This window comes from Mustela nivalis (genome assembly GCF_964662115.1).
Source record: "Mustela nivalis genome assembly, chromosome: 1".
In the NCBI taxonomy this organism is placed as follows: domain Eukaryota; kingdom Metazoa; phylum Chordata; class Mammalia; order Carnivora; family Mustelidae; genus Mustela; species Mustela nivalis.
In genome coordinates this window covers 199504224-199527099 of record NC_139020.1, presented here as the reverse complement: position 1 = coordinate 199527099, position 22876 = coordinate 199504224, and the positions used below count along the sequence as shown (strand labels likewise).

General features: G+C 50.5%; 1 protein-coding gene across 1 annotated transcript; it reads right to left on the bottom strand.

Moving 5' to 3' along the window:
• Positions 1-11817: 11817 nt before the first annotated feature.
• On the bottom strand, positions 11818-15873 carry LOC309847746 (serine protease 44-like). The gene is made up of 5 exons (XM_082698529.1): positions 15470-15873; positions 14980-15136; positions 14152-14420; positions 13225-13388; positions 11818-12712 (listed from the first exon to the last, which is right to left on the bottom strand). The coding sequence occupies exons 1-5, from the start codon at positions 15765-15767 to the stop codon at positions 12479-12481; spliced, it is 1122 nt and encodes a 373-aa protein (XP_082554655.1). The 5' UTR covers positions 15768-15873; the 3' UTR covers positions 11818-12478.
• Positions 15874-22876: the final 7003 nt, after the last annotated feature.

Genomic DNA, 22876 nt, shown 5'->3' with positions numbered 1-22876 from the left:
GACTCCCATCTGAGCTGGTGGGGACAGGGCTTAATTACAATCACGAACAGATCGTTTTCTACGTGGGAAACTAGTTCTCTACAGAGTATGTCATAGCAAAGCCAGAACTTTCAGGAGACCAGAACTTAGAGTGAACAGAAACACGCTCCAAACCATTCAGTTGACATCGGAGATCTCCACACTCCTTAATGCCTCCGCATAGCTTGGGCTGAGCCTGGATGGGGCCACTAGGGACTGAGGAAGGGGGCCCACCGAGGGATTGCCCCAGGAGGGTCTATGTGGCAGGATCCGAGCTGGGTGTCTGGATCCCCAGACACTCCAGTCCCATGTGGAAACCCCAGGCCTCACACCTCAGCAGGGACATGGTGACACCCCCTCCCTCTCTCTCTCTCTCTGCACAATCAGCAAGCTGACTGCTTCAACACAAGGTCAGGTGACAGCCTGAGACCACACCCAGGTCCCACGCTGTCTCACCACTCCTGAGGGCTCTTCTCTCGCAGAGGCTCTCCAAGATGACAAGCAAGCCCCGCGCTCCCCCTGGCAGGTCGGCCGGCTCTCAGCCTGGGGGATGTCTGACCCCCTCCTTCCAGGTGGGCAGGGCACAGCCAAGGTCATGTGTGTGGCCTTGGCAGGTGACTGGGGCATCAGGCTGGGATGCTTTCGGGGCTCCAGCCTTGCTGCCAGTTCCTACTGTGTGGCTCTTTACAGGGTCAGGGGATACCAACCAGAACTGGAGGAAAGGGCATCTGAGCAGGAGTGGGAGGTTGGAGGAGAGGCCCAGTGTGAGACTCGGAAATAGGAGGGGGGGTGGGCTGGGGTCATCACGGGGCCACCATGATGCACCAGGCACAGAAATGGGAGGTAGCCTGCTGAGTCCCAAGAGCAAGCCTGACTCAAGCGATCAATGACCCAGTCCTTGTAGAAACTAACTTCTGTATAAATTCCGGGAAGATTTTTGCGACCGCAGCCAATGCCCCAGCTCACAATCCTTACCTGGACCCATGTCTTATTAAGTTCACAGACCAGGGGCCCCCCAGAGTCTCCCTGGAGAAAGAGAAAGAAACAAACACAGGAATGGAAGGGAATCAACATCAGAACCGGCTGATGGGGAGATGGGCACACGAGGGCCTTCCCCGGGACTCCCCTCCCCCAGGCATCCACCAGCCCTAGGTTCCTGGGAGTATTTGAGAGTTGAAAACTAAGTGAAAACCTTAACAGCCTCTGAGAAATACCCCTCCTTCCCAGGTGCTCACGGATGCACACAGATATATAGCCAGGGGCCCCAGGGCAGCAGTAGTGCTAATAATGTCTTAAAATCCTCTTTGAATGTCCCTGTTCCTCCATTACCCCTGACCTGCCCCCCATGGTCCTCTCCAAGCCTCCCATGACCCAGCAACCAAACAGGTACCCCCAGCACAGTCCACAGCCTCCAGAGCCCTCCTCCAGCGCTAAGGCTCATATCTATTCTGATTGGCCAGTCCCAGGCCTCCACAGATGTGAAATATTTTGAGTATCAACCCTGCATGGGAAGATCCCATAATCCTCTCCCCCAACCTGAAATTCCCCCTGACCTTAAACCCACATACCCAACCCCACACTGTCCCAGACATCCCACAGACACCCCAACGGATGCAGAACCTGGCATGTCCTTTCCCAGACCTGCTCGGGGGCCCCCGCCCCCCACCAACCAGCTCAGACAGAAACACAGAGCCGTCCAAACCTCTCCCTTGCCTCCACCCTCCCAGCAGTCAGGAACCAACCTCAGACACACCCCCTTCACCCCCTCACCGCCCCAGGTCCCGCTTGGGACTCCGCGTCATCACCTAGATGACGGACGCAAACACCTAGCCTACAGTCCTGCCCGGATGGCATTGAGAAACTCGGCCCAGCGCCCCAGGCCACGCGGAACCTGACTCCAGCCCTCTTCTCTGGTCCCCTCATTGCTCCAGGCCTGGAAGGTGGGCCCTACATGTGACAAGTTCCCTCACACCTCGGAGCCACCGTCCGTGCTGCTCCCCCTCCCTACAGTGCTGTTCTCCTCTTTCCAAGAAATCCCAAGACTCATCCTCTGAGTCCAGGCTCAAAAACCCCCTCCTCCAGAAGGCACTCGACGTGGGAAGAAGAGGGCGGGCCAGGTTCTGCCCATGAATGTTCTTCACTAAGGAGTGAAAGGAGGTGGTGGCAGGTCACCCAGGCCCTGGCACCTGGGAATGAGGAAGCTTGTAGGGGGGCCATCCTCACTGCAGAGGCCACAACAGAGCCACGAACTGACCTTGCAGACCCTCTTCCCTTGCTGACAGCCGCAGATCATCTCCTTTCTTCACTAGGTTGCACCGTGATCGTAACTGTGTCCACACTGTGTCGTTACATTTCTTCTATTGAGGGATGAGTTGCTCGGTCTGCTGAAGAGGAATGGACACCGGAGCTGGAGTGACAAAGACAAAGTTAGGGTCTGCGTGAGGGGACAGCACAGTAGCCCCCGAAACCCACTCTGTTGTCCCCTCAGAGGTAGTCGGGGCAATGGATGCTGTCCTATTGACAGGGGGGACCCGAGGCAGTGGTGGCAAGGAGAGAGGCGGAGGGGAGAAAAGCCATGACAGGAGCAGGAGGGACCCCTCAGGACAGAAAGAGTCCAGGCCTTCCCAACCGGAAGTGAAAGGCAAGTGTCACCCTCGAGTACCAAGAGTAAGTGACGGGTGTCCTGTGCCGGCCAGACTCGCAGACTCTCAGACAGGGAGTACCCCCAAAGATCCCAGTCCAGCCTCTTCCCTGAGATAGGAGGCCCTCCAGCCTCACCAGCAGGGTTGCTCTGAGAAGGTCCCTCCCTACAAAGCAGGGACTTCCATGGAGGGACAGCTCTGGATGTCAGCCAGCTCATCGCCCCCAGAGCCGAAATCCACACCGGACAGAACCCACCATCCCTGGCACACAAGCCCCGAGGTGCCAACATTCCAACAATTCTTTTTTTTTTTTTTTTTTAAGATTTTTTGGCAGGAGGAACCTGGGTAGCTCAGTCGTTAAGTGTCTGCCTTCAGCTCAGGTCATGATCCCAGGGTCCTGGGATCGAGCCCCACATCGGGCTTTCTGCTGAGCGGAAGGCCTGCTTCTCTCTCTCCCACTCCCCCTGTTTGTGTTCCCTCTCACTGTGTCTCTCTCTGTCAAATAAATAAATAAAATCTTGAAAGATTTTTTTTTTATTATTTGAGAGAGAGTGAGCACATAAGTGGGGGGGAAGGGCAAAGAGAGAAGGAGAAGCAGACTCCCCACTGAGTGCGGGGCTCAATCCCAGGACCCCGAAACTATGACCTGAGCCACAGTCAGACGCTGCAGGGACTGAGCCACCCAGACACCCCTCATTAAGCAATTCTTACTGAGGTTCCGTTACTCCGGGCCATCCTCCCCCTCCTCCCTTGCCCGTCTGCTAAAGAATCAGCCTCCCTGTCCCTTGTGGAACAGCCTGCGGGCCAACGCCAGCCCACCAGCCTGCCCCTCGGCTCCCCACCTACCTGTCACACTTCCCGCCACTCGGCTCCAGCGAGTCACCCAGCGCTCTGTCCCACTTTCCACGTGGCACGCCCTTTCAGGGAGACGCACAGGCTGGATGTATGAGGAGTAATTCACAGAGAAGGCCAGCAAAACGAGGGCGGCGTCACGTCTCAACTTCTCCTCATAAAAGCGATGGCACATGATGTCTTGCACCGGAACCACCGGTGTTGTTTCGGAACGAAAATGTAACAACTTGTCTCCCAGCCTCACTGTATACTCCTCCTGGCTGTGGGAAGAGGACATGCCCTTCGCAGAAATCCTGAAGCGTCTGCTTCACATTTTCCAAGTTCGTCCCAGCCTGGTCTTGTCTCCTCAGCCAGCATCTGGCACCTGCCTGCCTGCAAAGCACATCCGGTCTCCAGACCCTCATTACTCCAGCTGGTGCTTCTCCAGGTGAGGCCCCAAGACTACCAAAGCAGCCCCCCGAAACTTCGTGGACATGTGCATTCTGGGTCTCACTCCAGACTGAATAAAACCTAGGGGGCTGTGACTCCTTTTCAGAGGAAGAAGAGGAAGCTTGGGGAAGGGGACAGGACTAGCTCCAGATCACAGAGCCTGCTGGGGGCCAAGCCTGGAGCCCCAGACACTCACTCAGTTATGCAGTGGGCAGAAGTCAGCACCTACCGACTGGCAATGAGGGAGCCTCCACATATGTGTCTACCCCCGGGGCCCCTTGTCTGGGACTGGCGATCCACCCACTATCCTCATAGACCTCTGGCCGCATCCTGGTTGGCTCACTAAAGAGAAAGGATGGGAGGTGAAGCTAGAGGCTCCTTTCCCCCCTCCTCCCACCTCTGGTCCCTGGACACCCATCATTGTGCAGATGCAGGTTTCCTCTCCAACCCTTCAAGATAGAGTCTGACCCTTCTAGTTCCTGGGGGGAGTAGCTTCCCATCTGGCCTCCCAGGCAGACCTCTTCAGATCTGCCCAGAAGCAGTACCTTGAAGAGGGAACGTTTCAGATACAGTGGTCTGGCTGGATTCCACTGTGAGCGTTAGAGGCCCTGCCCCTGTTGTAGATGTTGGGGTGGGCGGTGACTCCAGGGGCCCTGGTGGCGAGGGCGCCTCTGGGCTTGCCAGGGTCATTGCAGAATCCTCACTGGGGCCGTAATGCTCACTGGCAAAGATCAGTGAGGCAGGAACTGGCCCCCAGCATACCCCCTGGCCAGCCCCTTCAGCCAGCACGGACATCAAACACCGCCCCCCATGCTCCACCACCCCCCCGCCCCCACCGGACCCCACCGAGCACTGGCTGGAGGAGCAGAAGCCAGAGCCGAGGCCCAGGGGGCCACCCCAGGACGCCATGGACCCACCTGTGAGGCAGCCCTCTGGAGGCGCCCCCTCGCGGCGGCCCGTGGCCCTGCGCTCATGTTGGACGGATCCAGGGGAGGGGGGGGGGCACAATTCCCACCGAGTGGCATCTCCAGGATTCCCGCCTCCTGGTTATTCAACCGAAAACAATCCAGGTGGTGCTCCTCGGGTGCTTGAAGATGTCATTGCTTGCATCGACCTTAAAATAGAGATCTTCTGGATCAGACGCCCCCAGAGTAACCTAATCACTGGAGCCCTTAAAAGAACGAGGACATGCTTCCTACACAACGGAAGGCGAGAAACAAAAGGGAAGTACGATAAATAGAAAACACAAAACCAAAGAGCAGTATTGAGTCCTAATACGATGGTATTTGCAGTTAAGTATGAACAGATTGGACACAGCAGACAAACAAGAACTTTCACGTTGGTAGAAAAAAAATAAGGTCCCGAAATAGACTCTCCAAAGATACTAGATACTAAAAAAATAGAGGAAGATACATCGGAAATAAAGGAATAGGAATGAAATACCAGACAAATCTGATGCAAAGGAAAGGTGGGATAGTAATTTTCTATCAGATCATAGGATCAAAGGCAAAGATTATGCCAGGGAGGGAGGCACCTGGGTGACTCAGTCAGCTAAGTCTGCAGCTCTCGGTTTCAGCTCAGATCATGACCTCGGGGTTGTAAGAGCCCCGTTTGGGCTCCACACTCAGCATGGAGTCGGCTGAAATTCTCTCTCTCCCTCTCCTTCTACCTGCTCCCCTGCTGGTGTGCTCTGTCTTGTTTAATTAATTGATTAATTAAAAGATTCCATAAAGGACAGAGAGATTTATATACAGTAAAAATAAGAAATAATTAAAAAGAAGCAATGAGGAGCCCTTAACAGGTTAAAACAACAACAACAACAACAACAACAACAAACAGTTGACCAACTTCATGGAAAACCAGAGTTTCTGAAACATTCCTTTTAAGAAGCCAATAGCTTATGGAGGAAAAATTACAGGATATTTGGCTATGACCACTGATAAGCTTTCTTTTAAAGATTTATTTATTCATGAGAGAGAGAGAGAGGCAGAGGTAGAGAGAGAAGCAGGGTCCCCACTGAGCAGGGAGCCTGATGTGGGACTTGATCCCAGAACCCCAAGAGCATGACCTGAGCCGATGGCAGACGCTCAACCGACTGGGCCACCCAGGCACTTCACCACTGATAATCTTGATCTGATAGCAGTATGATGAATTTTACTACTACAAACAGAAAACATTCATTCTCATTGAGTACATAAGAAACATTCAGAAAGAAGGTCATAAATGAAGACCAGTAAACTCTAGGAATCAACATCTATAGCTTCTATTCCTGAGCCTCACAGCTCTAACACCAAACTCAACTTCTGCAAAAAATCCTGTAGTTCTGGGGCACCTGGGTGGCTCAGTGTGTTAAAGCCTCTGCCTTCGGCTCGGGTCATGGTCCCAGGGTTCTGGGATCGAGCCCCACATCGGGCTCTCTGTTCGGCGGGGAGCCTACTTCCTCCTCTCTCTCTCTCTCTCTCTCTCTCTCTCTCTGCTTGCCTCTCTGCCTACTTGTGATCTCTGTCTGTCAAATAAATAAATAAAATATTTTTTAAAAAATCCTGTAGTTCTGCAACAAAGACAAAAGCCTAGAAAATGGTCCTCCTGTTAAAAAGGAAATCATGGGGTGCCTGGTTGAGCATCTGACTCTTGATTTTGGCTCAGGTCCTGATCTCAGTGTGGTGGGATCAAGCCCTAGGTGGGCTCCACATCTCCGTGCTCAGGGCAGAGTCAGCTAGAGATTCTCTCTCCCTCTGCCCCTCCTCCAATCTCCTGCTCTTTAAATAAACAAATAAATAAATAAAATCTTAAAATTAAAAAAAAAAATGGAGTGGCACCTCCGTGGCTCAGTGGGTTAAGCCTCTGCCTTCGGCTCAGGTCATGATCTCAGGGTCCTGGGATTGAGCCCCGCATCGGGCTCTCTGCTCAGCAGGGAGCCTGCTTCCCTTCCTCTCTCTCTGCCTGCCTCTCTGCCTATTTGTGATCTCTGTCTGTCAAACAAATAAATAAAATCTTGAAAAAAAAAGGGGGGGGGGGAATCATGAGAGGGATACCTGGTTGGCTCAGTCGGTAGAGCATGGAACTCTTGATCTCAGTGCCATGAGTTCCAGCCCCATGTTGAATGTAGAGCTTACTTTAAAATAAAATAAAATAATTTTTAAAAAAGGAAATAATGAGAAACATAATTCCAGTTTAAAGATTACTAACAATGAAAACATTACATGAAATATCGCATGGCAGCTATTGTAGTCCTAGAAAGTAATGTAAAGCTCCAACCATATCAGAAAATAAAAAAAGACTGATAACAAACAAGCTAAATATACAGCTCAGAAAGTGAAAACTGTCAATGGAGTAATCCCCACAACAGGGCTCGGGAGAAAGGAAAGAACAGCGATGGGTGGTTCAGTGGTTAAGCCTCTGCCTTCGGCTCAGGTCATGGTCTCAGGGTCCTGGGTTTGAGCCCCACATTGGGCTCTCTGCTCATCGGGGAGCCAACTCCCCACCCCACCAGAGAGGCTTGCCTCTCTGCTTGCCTCTCTGCCTGCTTGTTATCTCTCTTTCTGTCAAATAAATAAATAAATAATCTTGTGGCATCTGGGTGACTCAGTGGGTTAAAGCCTCTGTCTTCAGCCTGGGTCATGATCTCAGGGTCCTGGGATTGAGCCCCGCATCGGGCTCTCTGCTCAGTGGGGAGCCTGCTTCCCCCTCTCTCTCTGCCTGCCTCTCTGCCTACTTGTGATCTCTGTCTGCCAAATAAATAAATAAAATCTTTAAAAAGAAAGAAAGAAAGAACAGAGAGAAACAGCAGCAGAAGTCAATAGAGACAAAATTATAAAGAAGGTGAACACAATCAGAATTTTGTTCTCTGAAAAGCTTAATAAGAGACAACATTCTAGGAAGAATGAATAAAAGAAAGAAAAAATACAGAATAAAGGGAAGGAACTTAAAGATATTACCAATATTTTCTTTTAATTATAGAAAAATATGATTAAATGCATGTGCTCACTTGTCCTTCTGGCCAAGATAGATGACCAAGGATTTCCCTTCCCATCTGAACAACAAAAGATGGGCAAAAATACGAAACGATCATTTTCAGGACACTGGATGCCAGGCCCCCAAGGGCAGGACCACTGATAGTTAGAAACCAAATGGGATGAGTTCTATCGTGGCTCTGCTTGCGGCATTCAGAGCATTTCTGGGCCACAGTTCAGAGAAGGGGAACCTAGGCAGAACCCCAGAGACTCCCTGAAGTGAGCAAGTAAAGCTATGAGGTTGGGGGGCAAGGCATCTATGCAGAGAACGAACGGGGGACGGGAGGGGACATAGAGAACTCCAGAGATCCGCAGACACTCCCCCTTGAGTACTCCCCCATGCACCGATCAGTGAGTGGGGGTTGGGGGGGACTATCTGTAACTAGAGAGATAAGCACTTGAAAGGATTAGAAATAACAATGCCCAGTGTTCACCAGGGCTCAGGAACAGTGCCTGTTTCCATCAGCCAGATTGGGAAGAACCCAAGACTCAGAGCACTGGGTAGCATGTTCAGAAAGGTCAGGCAGGGCACCTGGGTGGCTCAGTCCATTAAGCGTCTGCCTTAGGCTCAGGTGATGATCCCAGAGTCCTAGGATCAAGTCCCACCAAGTCCAGCTTCCGGCTCCCTGCTCAGCAGGGAGTCTGCTTCACCTTCTGCCCATCCCCCTTGATCATGCTCTCTCTCTTTCTCTAATAAATAAATAAAATCTAAAGGAGGGAAGGTAGGTCAGTCTTGTGCAATAGTAAATAACAGTTCCTAGACTTAGAAGTGTTCCAGTCCTAACAGCTCTTTAAAGCGAGCCCTGAGAATATCCATTTCTAAGTAATTTTGCTGCATCCCAAATAAAGCTTGAGAAAATTTCTAGTAAAATAGCAAACATCTAGGTAAAAGTCACAGTGTCTGATATCCAATCAAAGAATACCCAGCACTCAAGGAGCATGAAGATACAATGCATAAGGAGAATAATCAGTCAATCCAAAGCAACCCAGAACTGACAGGTGTTAAAAATCACTGGGAGGTGGGGCACCTGGGTGACTCAGTGGGTTAAAGCCTCTGCCTTTGGCTCAGGTCATGATCCCAGGGTCCTGGGATCGAGCCCCGAGTCAGGCTCTCTGCTCAGCGGAGAGCCTGCTTCCTCCTCTCTCTCTGCCTGCCACTCTGCCTACTTGTGATCTCTGTCTGTCAAATAAATAAATAAATAAATCTTAAAAAAAAAAGAAAAGAAATAATGGCCCAACATTTTTCCAAATTTAATAAAAACGATGACCTCGGAGATCCTGGCAGCTCAATGAATGCGAAACAAGTGAAACTGGACCAAGCACAACCTCAGGAAGTGGCTCCAAACCAATGATAATGTGAAGGGAAGCGTGACAGTAGATGCCTCATCAGAAACAAGGCAAGAGCTGATCTCAGCTTCAGCTCCCACAGGGTAACCCATGTCCTGCTCCCCGCCTATCGTGTGCCGTATCGTTCCATTTTTGTGAGCTTTTTTTTCTGCTGCTGATTTGCTGTTTAAAACGATCCCCAAGCATATTTCTTAGGGGCTGTCTCGCGTCGCTAAGGACTCCGGGCTGTGATATGCATCGCAGAGAAAACACATGTTAGGTGAGCTTCGTGCAGGCACGAATGACCCTTCTGCGGGCCCTGAGTTCAATGATAGTGAATCAACAGAGTGTGTTAAATGAGGTGTCTTTAGCCAGAAACCAACAGAAAATAAAGTCACATATTGACCCCCTGATGACAAAGTTGTGCGGCTCCGGGTCCTGTGAATCTCCTTCTGCATTTCCCTGAGGACTGGTTGTTAGGTATTTGCTAATTCAGTGCTCATGGCTACTTAATAGAACACACAAACCAAAAAAAGGAAGAAAAAAGAAAGCCATATTATTTTTAGCAACTGAGTTTGGGGTGGTTGGTTAGGCAGCAATAGGGAACGGAAACCCTTATTGAAACTCATGTCCCTTGTTGGTCTGGCCAGGTGTCTCCGATGGGGTCCCCCAGAAGCAGGAACTGTAGCCGAGGGTCTGTGTGGAGGAGGGCTCTCGGGAGATACGTGGGGAAGGGAGCAAGGGAGGCAGAACTGGGCAATGGGCGAAGCTGAGCTACAGTGCATTTGCAACTGAGTCTCAACTGATCCTCTAAGCAGCCCTGCCAAGTTGGCCCCAAGTGAGGCAAGAAAGCCAAGCACCTGCCCTGGGCTGCTCCTGTACAAAGCTGGGATCCTCAGTGTGTCTGTTCCCACCGCCAAGTGCAGCTTTTGTGAGGGCTGAAGCTAAGGCAGTATTTTCCGGAGCTGGGAGAATGACATAATTCCTCTGCAAGAGGTGTGTGGGGGTGGTGGCAACAGCAGCTGTCCCCTAGGGGTACCACTTCTGGTTGACTCCTGAGTCCTTCTGACATGATCCTGGCCATTTGGATGACTTCCTTGCTATCTGGTTCGACACAACATTTCCGTCTCCTCCGACACATTCCCTGCCCCACACCTGGACGTTTTGCAAACCGCTTTCCCAAGAGGCACTGATTTCTTTGGGATCCCCCATGGTCTTGTATTTCAAGACCGTGATCTGGGCCCTAGGAATGGTCATTGCAAGATGTAGCTTCCTTCTTATGACCAGAAACCCCCAGCGCTATTTGTTTTGTTTCTTTTTAAAGTCTAATATTTTCAGGAGAACTCATTGCTTGCCTCTCAACCTCCTTCTTGGCCCATGTCATCTATGCCTTTCAGAGGCTCTGCCCAGCCACCAAGCCCTTGACCCGAGTAAGGGTCATCCTACCGACGGGCTCTCCCCTTCCGCCTGCAGTCCCCATCTTCTTCATGGTCTCAGCCCAGTGCCTGTTCACAAAAGGTATTGCATATTGGTCGGGAAGACAAAAAGTGGCTGCCACTTACTTGGCAGTCGGCGCGCCGCTCTCGGGGAGACTCTGCCTAGCTTTTGGGGCAGCCAGAGGCGGATCCTCAGGAACTAAACCACAGGACTAAATTCCTGTCTCTGTCCCCAGCAAGAACCACAGTCTAATATCAGCGTGCCATGCGGCATCCCATCTGGACCATAAATTTCCAGAGCGGTATGTTCCTGCAGCCGCGGCTGGGACTCCGGGCTAGCCCCTTGTGGGATTCCCTCGTTGCCTTTACTGACTTTACTGAATTTAGCTGTAACTGGCTGGGCTTTGCAAAGCAGAGTGTCCCACGCGGGCCTCCCTCAGACAGCAGGTGGGGCGATCGCAGACTGTCCACTGAGGTCCTGGATAACTGGGAGCTTTAGCACTGAGCATTTTTGGAAGGACGGGTGGGCGAGAGAGGCTGGGGGAGAATCAGCAGCCAGTACCAGGTGACTGTGGGACGCAAGACCTGGTGATTGGGAAAAAGAAACTGTACACACACACACACACACACACACACACACACACACATGAGCCAGGCCCCCCCACCTGCCTTTTCCTTGTGGGGAGCTCTTTGGGCTCAAGGCGTCCTGACACCCCGCCCAGCCCATAGTGTCTCCTCAAGGCATGTCCATCACAGGGCAGCAAAGGGGAAGCACGAGGCTGTGTGAGTGGGCCACACCCCCGTCTCTGACCTCTTGCTCCTGCCACCCCGCTCCTGACTACAGAGGCTGCCACACTCAACTACAATACTTCCAACCACAGAGATGCTGGTGGCTCTAACAGGAGGACAGGCAGAAGGACCCATTGGCTAAGGCCATCCATCAGATCTGTATCAAGGTAGACAAGTGCCCCGCCTCTGACCCTAGAGTCCTAGAGTTTACTGGATGCCAGGAAGTGCGTTCGAAGCAACATACTTCTCTACAGAGTATGTCATAGGCAAGCCCACAACTTTCAGGAAACCAGAACTTAGAGTGAACAGGAACACGCTCCAAACATTTATTCAGTTGACATCAGAGATCTCCACACTCCTTAATGCATCCACATAGTTTGGGCTGAGCCTAGATGGGGCCACTAGGGACTGAGGAAGGAGGGCCCACCGCAGGATTGCCCCAGGAGGGTCTGGTGGCAGGATCCGAGCTGGGTGATAGGGAAACGTCTCCCAGCCCCAGACGCCCCAGTCCCATGTGGAAACCCCAGGCCTCACACCTCAGCAGGGACATGGTGACACCCCCTCCCTCTCTCTCTCTCTGCACAATCAGCAAGCTGACTGCTTCAACACAAGGTCAGGTGACAGCCTGAGACCACACCCAGGTCCCACGCTGTCTCACCGCTCCTGAGGGCTCTTCTCTCGCAGAGGCTCTCCAAGATGGCAAGCAAGCCCCGCGCTCCCCCTGGCAGGTCGGCCGGCTCTCAGCCTGGGGGATGTCTGACCCCCTCCTTCCAGGTGGGCAGGGCACAGCCAAGGTCATGTGTGTGGCCTTGGCAGGTGACTGGGGCATCAGGCTGGGATGCTTTCGGGGCTCCAGCCTTGCTGCCAGGGGATGCCAACCAGAACTGGAGGAAAGGGCATCTGAGCAGGAGTGGGAGGTCGGAGGAGAGACCCAGTGTGAGACTCGGAAATAGGAGGGGGTGGGCCGGGGTGATCACGGGGCCACCAGGATGCCCAGGGGCAGCACCAGGCACAGAAATGGGAAGAAGCCTGCTGCGTCCCAAGAGCAAGCCTGACTCAAGCGATCAATGACCCAGTCCTTGTAGAAACTAACTTCTGTATAAATTCCGGGAAGATTTTTGCGACCGCAGCCAATGCCCCAGCTCACAATCCCCACTTGGACCCATGTCTTATTAAGTTCACAGACCAGGGGCCCCCCAGAGTCTCCCTGGAGAAAGAGAAAGAAACAAAAACACAGGAATGGAAGAGAATCAACATCAGAACGCGTGGGGCTTCCCGGGGACTCCCCTCCCCCAGGCATCCACCAGCCCTAGGTTCCTGGGAATATCAGATTTAAGGGTTGAAAATTTTAGCCAACAAAATTCATATACCTATGCAAAAAATCATGTACCAAAAAAATGGAATATAACCCAAAATGTCTGTTGAGCTAATCATAATGAATAAAGTCTTTCACTAAGCACACTGCCTGTCACACAGAAGGGGTACAAAACATGTGATTTGCATTTTTGGTAATTTTCTGCCTGAATCTCCCCTCCTCTCCCAACCCGCTCTAAGCAGGCCAGCCAGCCGAGCTTTCGGCATTTTCCCCTTTGAAACCCCTTGACGTGAATTAAGGGTGAATGAAGGGGCCAGCGGATCCCTCAAGTCCCGAAGCCTGCAAACGAGGAAACTGTGAGGGGACAACAAAGTGGCAAGACGGCCAAGGGCCCATGAACTGACCTGGCAGGCATCCTTTCCTTGGGTACTGTACCCACAGACCATCCCCTCCTTGACTAGGTCGCCGCTAGTTTCCATCTCTGTTTGGAGCATCGTGTTACATTTCTCATAACGGACAATGTTTAGCTCAGCCTCCTGTAGCCGTTTCACAATTTTTCCGGGTTGATCTGTGGAAATAATTTAGGAGCAGGTAGATCTGCCTAATGGAACAGAACAGGAGCCCCCAGCACCCACTCTTGGTCTCGATGCAGTGTGTCCACCTAGAGACACCCCGTTAGGGAAGTGAATATGGTCCCCATTTGACACTGGAAGCAATGAGGCCCGAGGCAGATGTCGGGGAGAGGAGGAGGTAGGACTCAAAACCAAGGCAGGCGAAGGAAGCACAGATTGTGAGGCCTTACCAGCCCTGAGAAATCAAAACCAACTCTCTGTCCCTCTGAGTATCTTTAGGAATCATGACAGTTGTCCTGTCCATCGCAAAGTGGCTTTATTTTTGAGCAGGATCATAAATTCTTGGACAAGAAGTGTCCCAAAGGTATCAAATCCAACCTCTCCCCAGGAATGGAAAGCCCAACAGCCTCACCAAGAGGAGTTTTCTGGGCTCTTTTCACTCACATAAAGCTCCCCGTCCACCAAGGCAAGGACTTCCGGTTGGGACACCTCCCGTGAGCAGAGCGAGCAACACCAGCACCCCCTGCGCTAAAATCCACCCTAGAGAGAACCTGCTTTGCTCATCACCCGAGACCCCAGGTCCTGAAATTCTAATCAAAATGTGGAACACCAACTAATGACTCCCTATCGGCATCTCCCCGCCCCCCACCCGCTTGCTAACAATGGTCTCCCTGCCTCCCCCTTGAGCTTTCAGGCCAACCGCTGGGCACGAGGCAGCCCCTTGCCTGACCCAAGCTTCACGTCTTGCTTCAGTCTTACCTGCTTCGTTGAGCTTCCCCCATCCAGTCACCCAGCACTCAGTACCACCTTGTACCATGAACGCCTTTTTGGGGAGGCACACAGGCTGCACGTGGGAGGAAAAATTCACAGGGAACTCAAGCAGAGCAAGGGCAATGTCATTCTCAATTATTCCGATAGGATTGTAATCTTGATGAATAACGATGTCTTGGACGGGGATCTCAATGGCCATTCTGGAGGTATGCTCCTCCATGTAGACGTCTCCCAGCTTTGCCGTGTACTCCACATGGCTGCAGAAAGATCCTAGGGCTCTACCCTCCCCTTCCTCATCTTCTGGGCCTTCCCAGCCTGGGCCTCTCTCCACCAACCACTGCCACCACCCCCCCCCCCCCACGGCCCATCCCCGGACCCCTGATCAGTCTACCCAGTGGTGCTCCAAGTCTGGTTCCCTGGTGAGGAGCATCCATGTTAGAGAGGCAGGTGCTCAGATCCCACTCTGGTCTGTATCAGAGACGGGCTGTTGAGGACCGGCCATCTGTGTTTTCACAAACTCTGCCGGTTTACCCATGCTTGGAAGTTTAAGCCCACCAATCTAGCCATATTGGTTTACTGCACTCCCCACTTCTTAAATATTCCCCCTTGTCCACACACTGGCTTGAAGCTAATCAGCAAAAGCTTTGAACCCAGTTTGGGGTCTTAATCTTTCAGGCTACCAAGGGCCCTATGGTCACCTCCCATCCACCAAAGCCTGAAGGGCAGGATCTATGACCCTTCTTCTTCAGATGAGGGAAAGGAAGCTCAGGGAAGGGGACAGGACTGGCTCCAGGTCACAGAGCCCCAGACACTCACCCAAATATGCAGTGGGCGGCGGTCAGCACCCACCGACTGGCAATGAGGGAGCCTCCGCACATGTGCATGTCATTGATCTGCAGGCTCACCTGCCAAGGCCACTTCCCCTGGGCCGCGGGGAATCCGCCCACTATCCTCATGGACCTCTGGCCACATCCTGCACAGGTCAGTCAAGGGAGGGGACCGAAAGTAAAGCCACTGACCGCACCACCCACAGAGCCGGGATAATGCTCAGAAGTCTAGAACCCTCAAAACAAGGCCATGTTACCTCAGAGCCCCCACCCCATCCCCAGAGCAGCTCTGTATCCCCTAAGGCTCCTCGGAGAAAGGCCACGTGTCCCCATCCGAGCTCAAGCGCAGGGTTGGGCCCACTCCGACTCCCACCCCCACTTTCCCGGGAAAAGCCATCTCCCCAGAGCAGGGTCCTGTCCTCCTCGGCCCCCTCGGCCCCCTCGGCCCCGGCCAGTTCTCCGCGGCCCAGAAACATCACCTGCAGGAAACAGTTGCTTTGCCGTAGCCACAGCCCTGTACGGGCCAGAGGCACCTGGGGTGACCGCCACCACTTGGGGGGATGCGGCAGCCTCTTGGGGCCCCGGGGTCGCAGACTGTCCCTCAGCCCTCCACACGCTCGCGCCGGGGACCTCGTGGCCGCCCCCCGAGGACGACTGGGAGGTGGGCGCCGAGGAGAGTGGGGGCGACGCGGACCCGCTCTGCGCCCCACCGAGCCAGGGCTGGAGGAGCAGCAGCCAGAGCAGGAGGCCCGGGGAGCCGCGGCCCGGGGACGCCATGGGCTCGCCACGCCGCGCCTGTCGCCGCGCCCCCTCGCGGCGGCCCGCGGCCCTGCACTCGCGCAGGCGGGAAACCGGGTACCGCCGCGCCCCCTGGGGGACCTGACCGTCGGGGAGGCTTTCCGTTCCCGCGCACCCCACCCCGGCCCCCTCCTTCCGCCCGCTCGCCGCAGTGATCGGGCCTGCTGGGCGGACTTCGGACCGCTGCCCGGGGAGGCACCGACCGCTTGGAGATGACACTGCCCCTCCGCGGGGACAGAGCCCAGAGTCAAGGGCAAACGCAAACCACAGTGAGATCTCAGGACAGCGGGAACAGACGGGCCAGGAGAAACAGTCGCGACAACACCCCGGACTGACGCGGGTGCAGAGGTCCTGCATCACCCAGACCCTGTGGTAGGAAAGGAAAATACTACAGCTTCTCCAGCAGGCCGACTGGCAGTTTCTTATAAAACAAAATGTGCCATTACGGTACGACTCAGTCATTGCGTTCCTGGACACTGACCCCAGAGAAGTAAAGCTACACACACACACACACACACACACACACACACACACACACACCTGTACGAATGATTTTAGTAGCTTTGTTCTGAATAGCCAACATCTGGAAACACCCTTATAGTAGACAGAATACGTACATCCCAAAGATGTCCCTATTCTAATCCCTGGAACCTATGAATATGTTACCTTACATGGCAAAAGGAACGTGAATAAATGAAAACTCTTTTTTTTCCCCCTAATATTTTATTTATTTATTTGACAGAAATCACAAGCAGACAGAGAGGCAGGCAGAGAGAGAGGGGAGTAGGAAGCAGGCTTCCCGCTGAGCAGAGAGCCCGATGTGGGGCTCCATGTGGGGCTTGAGGTGGGGCTCCATCCCAGGACCCGGAGATGACCTGATCCGAAGACATAGGCTTTAACGCACTAAGCCACCCAGGCGCCCCAGTAAGTGAAAACTCTTGAGCGGGGACATTATCCTGGAGTATGTTCATAAACGTGGCCACCGTGCTTGGCCGTTCCTTCTATCTAGAAGTGAAGTCAGGCTGTGGTATGAGCAGTCTATCGCTGGGGCTCTAAGACCCTGCAAAGCCCGTGGTTACTAGAGTTTGCTGTGGTAGAGTAAAAGGGCTGTCAGGAGTCCCTGCTATGTCCTAATTATACAGTCACAGCAGAGTCCTCAAGAGTACTAGAGCAAGGCCATAGTGTCTGCAGCAAAGAAATTTGAAAAGCAGCTCCTAGCCCCCTCCTGTACCCCAGTAGGAAACCAAGTGCCAGACCAAAGAACATCAAGTGACTGAGACTCCTGTGCCTCCTATCAGAAAGGAGATATTCAGCCAGACTAACCAAGTTGTCAACTCGGCTGGACAAAGCAATTCGTCGTTCAATGGACATGAGCCGTTTGGAATTGGGTTACTATAACAGGTCTTGAAGACACGAGGAAGCTGCACAAAAATAATAGATTTGACCTCCGTATCACCTGCTTGTATTGAATCAAAGTTTCGCCCTCTGTTCGTGCCCCTAGCCTTATAAGGAGCATCCTATGATCAGCCGATGAAAGAGGAGAAAACCAAGGCCTGGTTCACAGCTGGGTCCAAAATCTCGGTGCCAACTGGAGACAGATTGCTATTGCTCTAGAACTCCAATGTGATGGGGAGACATCCTGTGCATAGAGCTTCAAACAGAACACCTGCTCATCGACTTGGTGTAAAAGGAGAAGTGGCCTGAGTAAGAATATATATGGACAGGGGCGCCTGGGTGGCTCAGTGGTTTGGGCTGCTGCCTTTGGCTCGGGTCATGATCTCAGGGTCCTGGGATCGAGCCCCGCATCGGGCTCCCTGCTCCGCAGGAAGCCTGCTTCCCTCTCTCTCTCTCTCTGCCTGCCTCTCTGCCTACTTGTGATCTCCGTCTTTCAAATAAATAAATAAAATCTTTTAAAAAAATAAAAATAAAAAAATAAAAGAATATATATGGACACCCGCACAGTAATGAATGGGTGACTGGTTGGAGCAAAACTCCAAGATCTGGGGAAGGAGCACATGAATGGACCAAGGGGAGCAGAAACAAAGTGTGTAGCCTTGGGGTGCCTGGGTGTCTCAGTCGGTTAAGCGTCTGCCTTCAGCTCAGGTCATGATCCCAGGGTCCTGGGATTGAGCCCCGCATAAGGATCCCTGCTCAGCAGGGAGCATGCTTCTCTCTCCCTCTACATCTCCCCCAGCTCAGCTTGTTCTCTCTCTTTCTCTCAAATAAATAAAACTCTGAAAAAAAAAAAAAAAGGATGTAGCCTTTTCTATTCTGTGCCAGTTCCCACCAATGAGAGCCACTCAACAACCAAGTGGATAAGACAACCCCCGCACACACTAGAAATCAGCTAACACTCGTCCTTGTCAGCCTCCATGCTTGCACAGTGTGTCCATGAACAGAGTATTTGTGCTGGCACAATTGGATAAAGCAACACGGGCTTCCTCTTACTAAAACTGGTAGAGCTACTGTGGCTGTGGATAGTCTTATCTGTTAGCATCCAAAGTCAATGCCAGCCCCCCAAAATGCTACATCCCTGAAGGAGACCAACCAGCTATTTGGTGGCAGGATAATTATATTGATTTCTTTCCACCCTGGAGGACTAGCTGTTCATTCTTACTGGATTCAATGCATTTCAGTACTTGGTTGTACTATGCTATGTAGGATCCCAAGACACTAAATCAGTGCCACGAGTCCACTGATAGTGGTTCTGGCAAAGGCATCATAGGCTGACAACACATTTTAGATTTCCAATAATTAAATACTTCTGTGACAACGGTAGTGATAGAAGTAAATGTGATTTTTTATATTGTGTAATGAAATGTGTCAACATTTGGTAAATCTAACTAACTAGGTAAACCAGTATTTTCCAAAGATTTTACAAAATTAGATATGGTATAAGAGCCATTCAAGGTGAAAGACCTATAGATTATAATGGAATGAGTACAGAAAGTTCAGAAAGTTTCATATGCTCCATTACGAGACATTGAAAATTGGGAAGTCCTTAGTATTTCCTAACAATGCTACCATTTCTGGCCCACCTCGTGTCTCTACAGACCAATTTCCATCTAATATCATTTTGCTTCAACCTGAAGAACTTCAGAATCTCTTGAAGTCCAGGAAGGAATTCTCTGAGCTTTTGTTTTTAAACGTCTTTACTTCAATTTCATATTTGAAAGCTATTTCCATTTGATGTAGAATTCTACACTCTTACTTGACGTCTTTTAACACTTGAAGAGGATCCTCTCTGTACTATCTTCTAACTTGCATTGTGTCTGGAGAGAAGTCTGCAATCATTCTTATCTCTTTTTTCTAAAGATTTTTTATTTTTAAATAATCCCTACACCCAGGGTGGGGCTTAAACTCACAACCCCAAGATCAAGAGTCACGTGCTCTACTGGCAGAGCCAGTCAGGTGCCCTGATCATTCTTATCTTTGTTCCTCTGTATAGAACATGTCTTTTTCCCAGTTGCTTTTCAACTCCAGCCCTGAGTTTCAAATAACAATTCAATGATTATGTTCGGCAGTGTGGTTTTTCTTTATGTTTACTTGGGGTCCGTTGTGCTTCCTGAAACTGTGGCTTTTAGTTTTTAATCAAACTTAGAAATTTTTCAGCAATTATTTGAATTCTTTGAAATTTTTTGAAGAATATCCTGTCTTCGGGTATTTGTGCTCCCACTGCTTTCTTCCATCCTTTTGTACTCCAATTTCTCAGGCAAGATCGCTTGATACCATCCCATAGGTCAAATCCTCAGGGTCCAATAACGTTTTTCAGCCTTTTCTTTTTTTTTTTTTTTTTTTAAAGATTTTATTTATTTATTTGACAGAGAACACAAGTGGGCAGAGAGCCAGGCAGAGAGAGAGAGAGCCCGACGCGGGGCTCAATCCCAGGACCCTGGGACCATGACCTGGGCTGAAGGCAGAGGCCTTAACCCGCTGAGCCACCCAGGGGCCCCTTTTCAGCCTTTTCTTATCTGTGCTTCAGTTTGGATGTTTATATTAGACTGTGCCTTCGATTTCATTAATATTTTCCTCTGTAGTATCTAATCTGTGGTCAAACCCATCCAGCGAATTTCTCGCTGCAGGTGGTGTATTTTTCACCTCTAACAGTTCCATTTAGCTTTTTCTTTATATTCTCTTCTAGACACATTCATTTTTTTTAAAGGTTTTATTTATTCATTTGACAGACAGAGATCACAAGTAGGCAGAGAGGCAGGCAGAGAGAGAGAGGGAGGAAGCAGAGAGCCTAATGCGGGGCTCGATCCCAGGACCCTGGAATCATGACCTGAGCCGAAGGCAGAGGCTTTAACCCACTGAGCAGCCCAGACGCCCTCATGTTTTTTTTTTTTTTTTAAATCTTTGAGCAAATTTAGAATACTAATACCAGGTGTTTTATTAACTTTTTAAGATTTTATTTATTTATTTTTAGAGAGAGAGTACAAGAAAGGGAATGCGTGAGCCAGAGGCAGGGTAGAGGGAGAGGCGGAGAATCTCAAGCAGACTTCATGCTGAACTCATAGCCCACCCCAGGGGTTCCATCCCCGGACCCTGAGCTTATGACCTGAGCAGAAACCAAGAGTTGGACGCTTAACTGAGTGAACCATCCAGGCACCCCAGTAACAGGTGTTTTAAAGTTCTTGTCTACTATTTCTGTATTTGTTTCTATTGATGGGTTTACCTCTTTGTTATAGGTCTAGTGATTTTTAATGAATGCTGAACACTATTAATATTACATTGTGGACTATTTGACTTGTATGTTCTTTCTTTAAGGAGTGTGGAAATTTGGCAGGCAGCTAAATTACTTGCAGTTCATTGTGGTCCATTTGAAGTATTGTTGTTGTTGTTGTTGTTTTTAATGTTCAGTTAGCCAACATATCACATCATTTGTTTTTGTTGTAGTGTTCAACAATTCATTAGTTGAGCCTAACACCCAGGGCTCATCACAAGACATGCCCTCCTTAATACCCATCACCCGGAGTTGGTTTTTAAGCTTTGTTAGGATGAGTCTAGAATAGCCTTTATTCTAGGACTACCTTACCTTAATACTAAGGTGCGAGGCTTGTGACGTCTCTACTGATTGCCTGAGTATTGGCTGAGGTCCTTGCTCTCTGGATGGATGAACCTTGAATCTCCCAGCACTGTGTGAGCTCTCTGAGCCGTTCATCCTGTACTCCCCACCGCCCCTCCCCCACCTGTCCCCTGCCAGCTGTACTTTGCCTTGCCTCTTGGAAATGGAACCTATGTGTGCGTGCATTCGTATTCAGCCAAAGACTGAAGAGGGTGTTCTGCAAAATTCTGGAGTTGTTTCTCTGCATATCTCCATCCTGTACAGCAGGAATCGACAAACTTGCCCTATAAAAGACACTAAATATTTTAAGCGTTGCAGGCCACATGTGGACTCTGCCATATATGCATTTTAATAAAAAGCAACTCTTGGGGCGCCTGGGTGGCTCAGTCAGTTAAGCATCTCAGGATCCTGGGATAGAGTCCCACCATCAGGCTCCCTGCTCAGCAGGGAATCTGCTTCTCCCTCTTCCTCTACCTCTCCCTCTGCCTGCTGCTCTGCCTGCCTGTGCTCTCTCTCCCTTTGACTCTGTCAAGTAAATAACTAAAATATTTTTTTAAATGAAAATAAAAAACAACTCTTTAAAACTATGCAAATCAATAAAAAAAAAACAAAAAAAACTGTGTAAATCATTTGAGGCGCCTGGGTGGCTCAGTGGGTTGAAGCCTCTGCCTTCAGCTCAGGTGATGGTCTCAGGGTCCTGGGGTTGAGCCCCGAGTTGGGCTCTCTGCTCAGCAGGGAGCCTGCTTCCCCCTCTCTCTCTGCCTGCCTCTCTGCCTACTTGTGATCTCTGTCTGTCAAATAAATAAATAAAATATTTTTTAATTAAAAATTTTTAAAAAACTGTGTAAATCATTCTTAGTCCTTTTTTTTTTAAAGATTTATTTATTTATTTATTTGACAGACAGAGATCACAAGTAGGCAGAGAGGCAGGCAGAGAGGAGGAAGCAGGCTCCCCACAGAGCAGAGAGCCCGATGTGGGGCTCGATCCCAGGACCCTGAGATCATGACCTGAGCCGAAGGCAGCGGCTTAACCCACTGAGCCACCCAGGTGCCCCCATTCTTAGTCCTATACAAAAACAGCCTGTGTCTGGAATTAGCCCACAAACCATAGCCTGCTAAGCCCTGCTCTACAGGATTCTGACCTGGAAACTCCAGATGCCTGGCCCTCCTGAGCCCCAGTCTGTCTCCTTAACTTAGTGTTATCATTGTGTTCTGTTTGGGCTTCCCTGTTTCATGTGAAAATTGCCTCTGCTTAGGAAGCCAGGATGACTGTAGTGTTCAACTCACTTGCCCTTCTCCCTAGGGTCCTCGTCCTACATTGTCATACAGTGCTAACTCTTAACAACTCTAGTTCTAGCAGAACAACTGGTTTTCCACATATACAATCAGTGGATTTTCACTTTTGATTAAGAGTAATTCCACATCATTAAGAGTAATTCCACATCATTATGTATCTTTTGAATTACCTGTGTCACCTGCAAGAGTTGTGACCTTGGATGTCAACGATTCATGTGTAAATGTATTTGTCAATAATTCGTGTGTAAATGTATTTTTCTTAACTCCTAATGCCAGTTTTCAAATTAAATTTTACCAAACCATACTCCCGCCGTCAGTAGATGAATCTTTCTATTAATCTCCACTCGTCCCAACAGTTATTGCCACAGTTCTGTTTTTTCCCACATGGTGGGCATAAAATTCTATCTTGCTATGGCTTTAATTTGCATTTCCCTAGAGTATATGTTCATGTCTTTCCTGGCCATTTGTGCTGTCTTTTTATAAAATGTTTGTAACATCTGCCCAATTTTATATTTGGATTGCTTTTGAAATACTTCTTATTGAGGTTTTTTTTTTTAAAGATTTTATTTATTTATTAGACAGACAGAGACTACAAGTAGGCAGAGAGGCAGGCAGAGAGAGAGGAGGAAGCAGGCTCCCTGCTGAGCAGAGAGCACGATGCGGGGCTTGATCCCAGGACCCTGAGATCATGACCTGAGCTGAAAGCAGAGGCTTTAACCCACTGAGC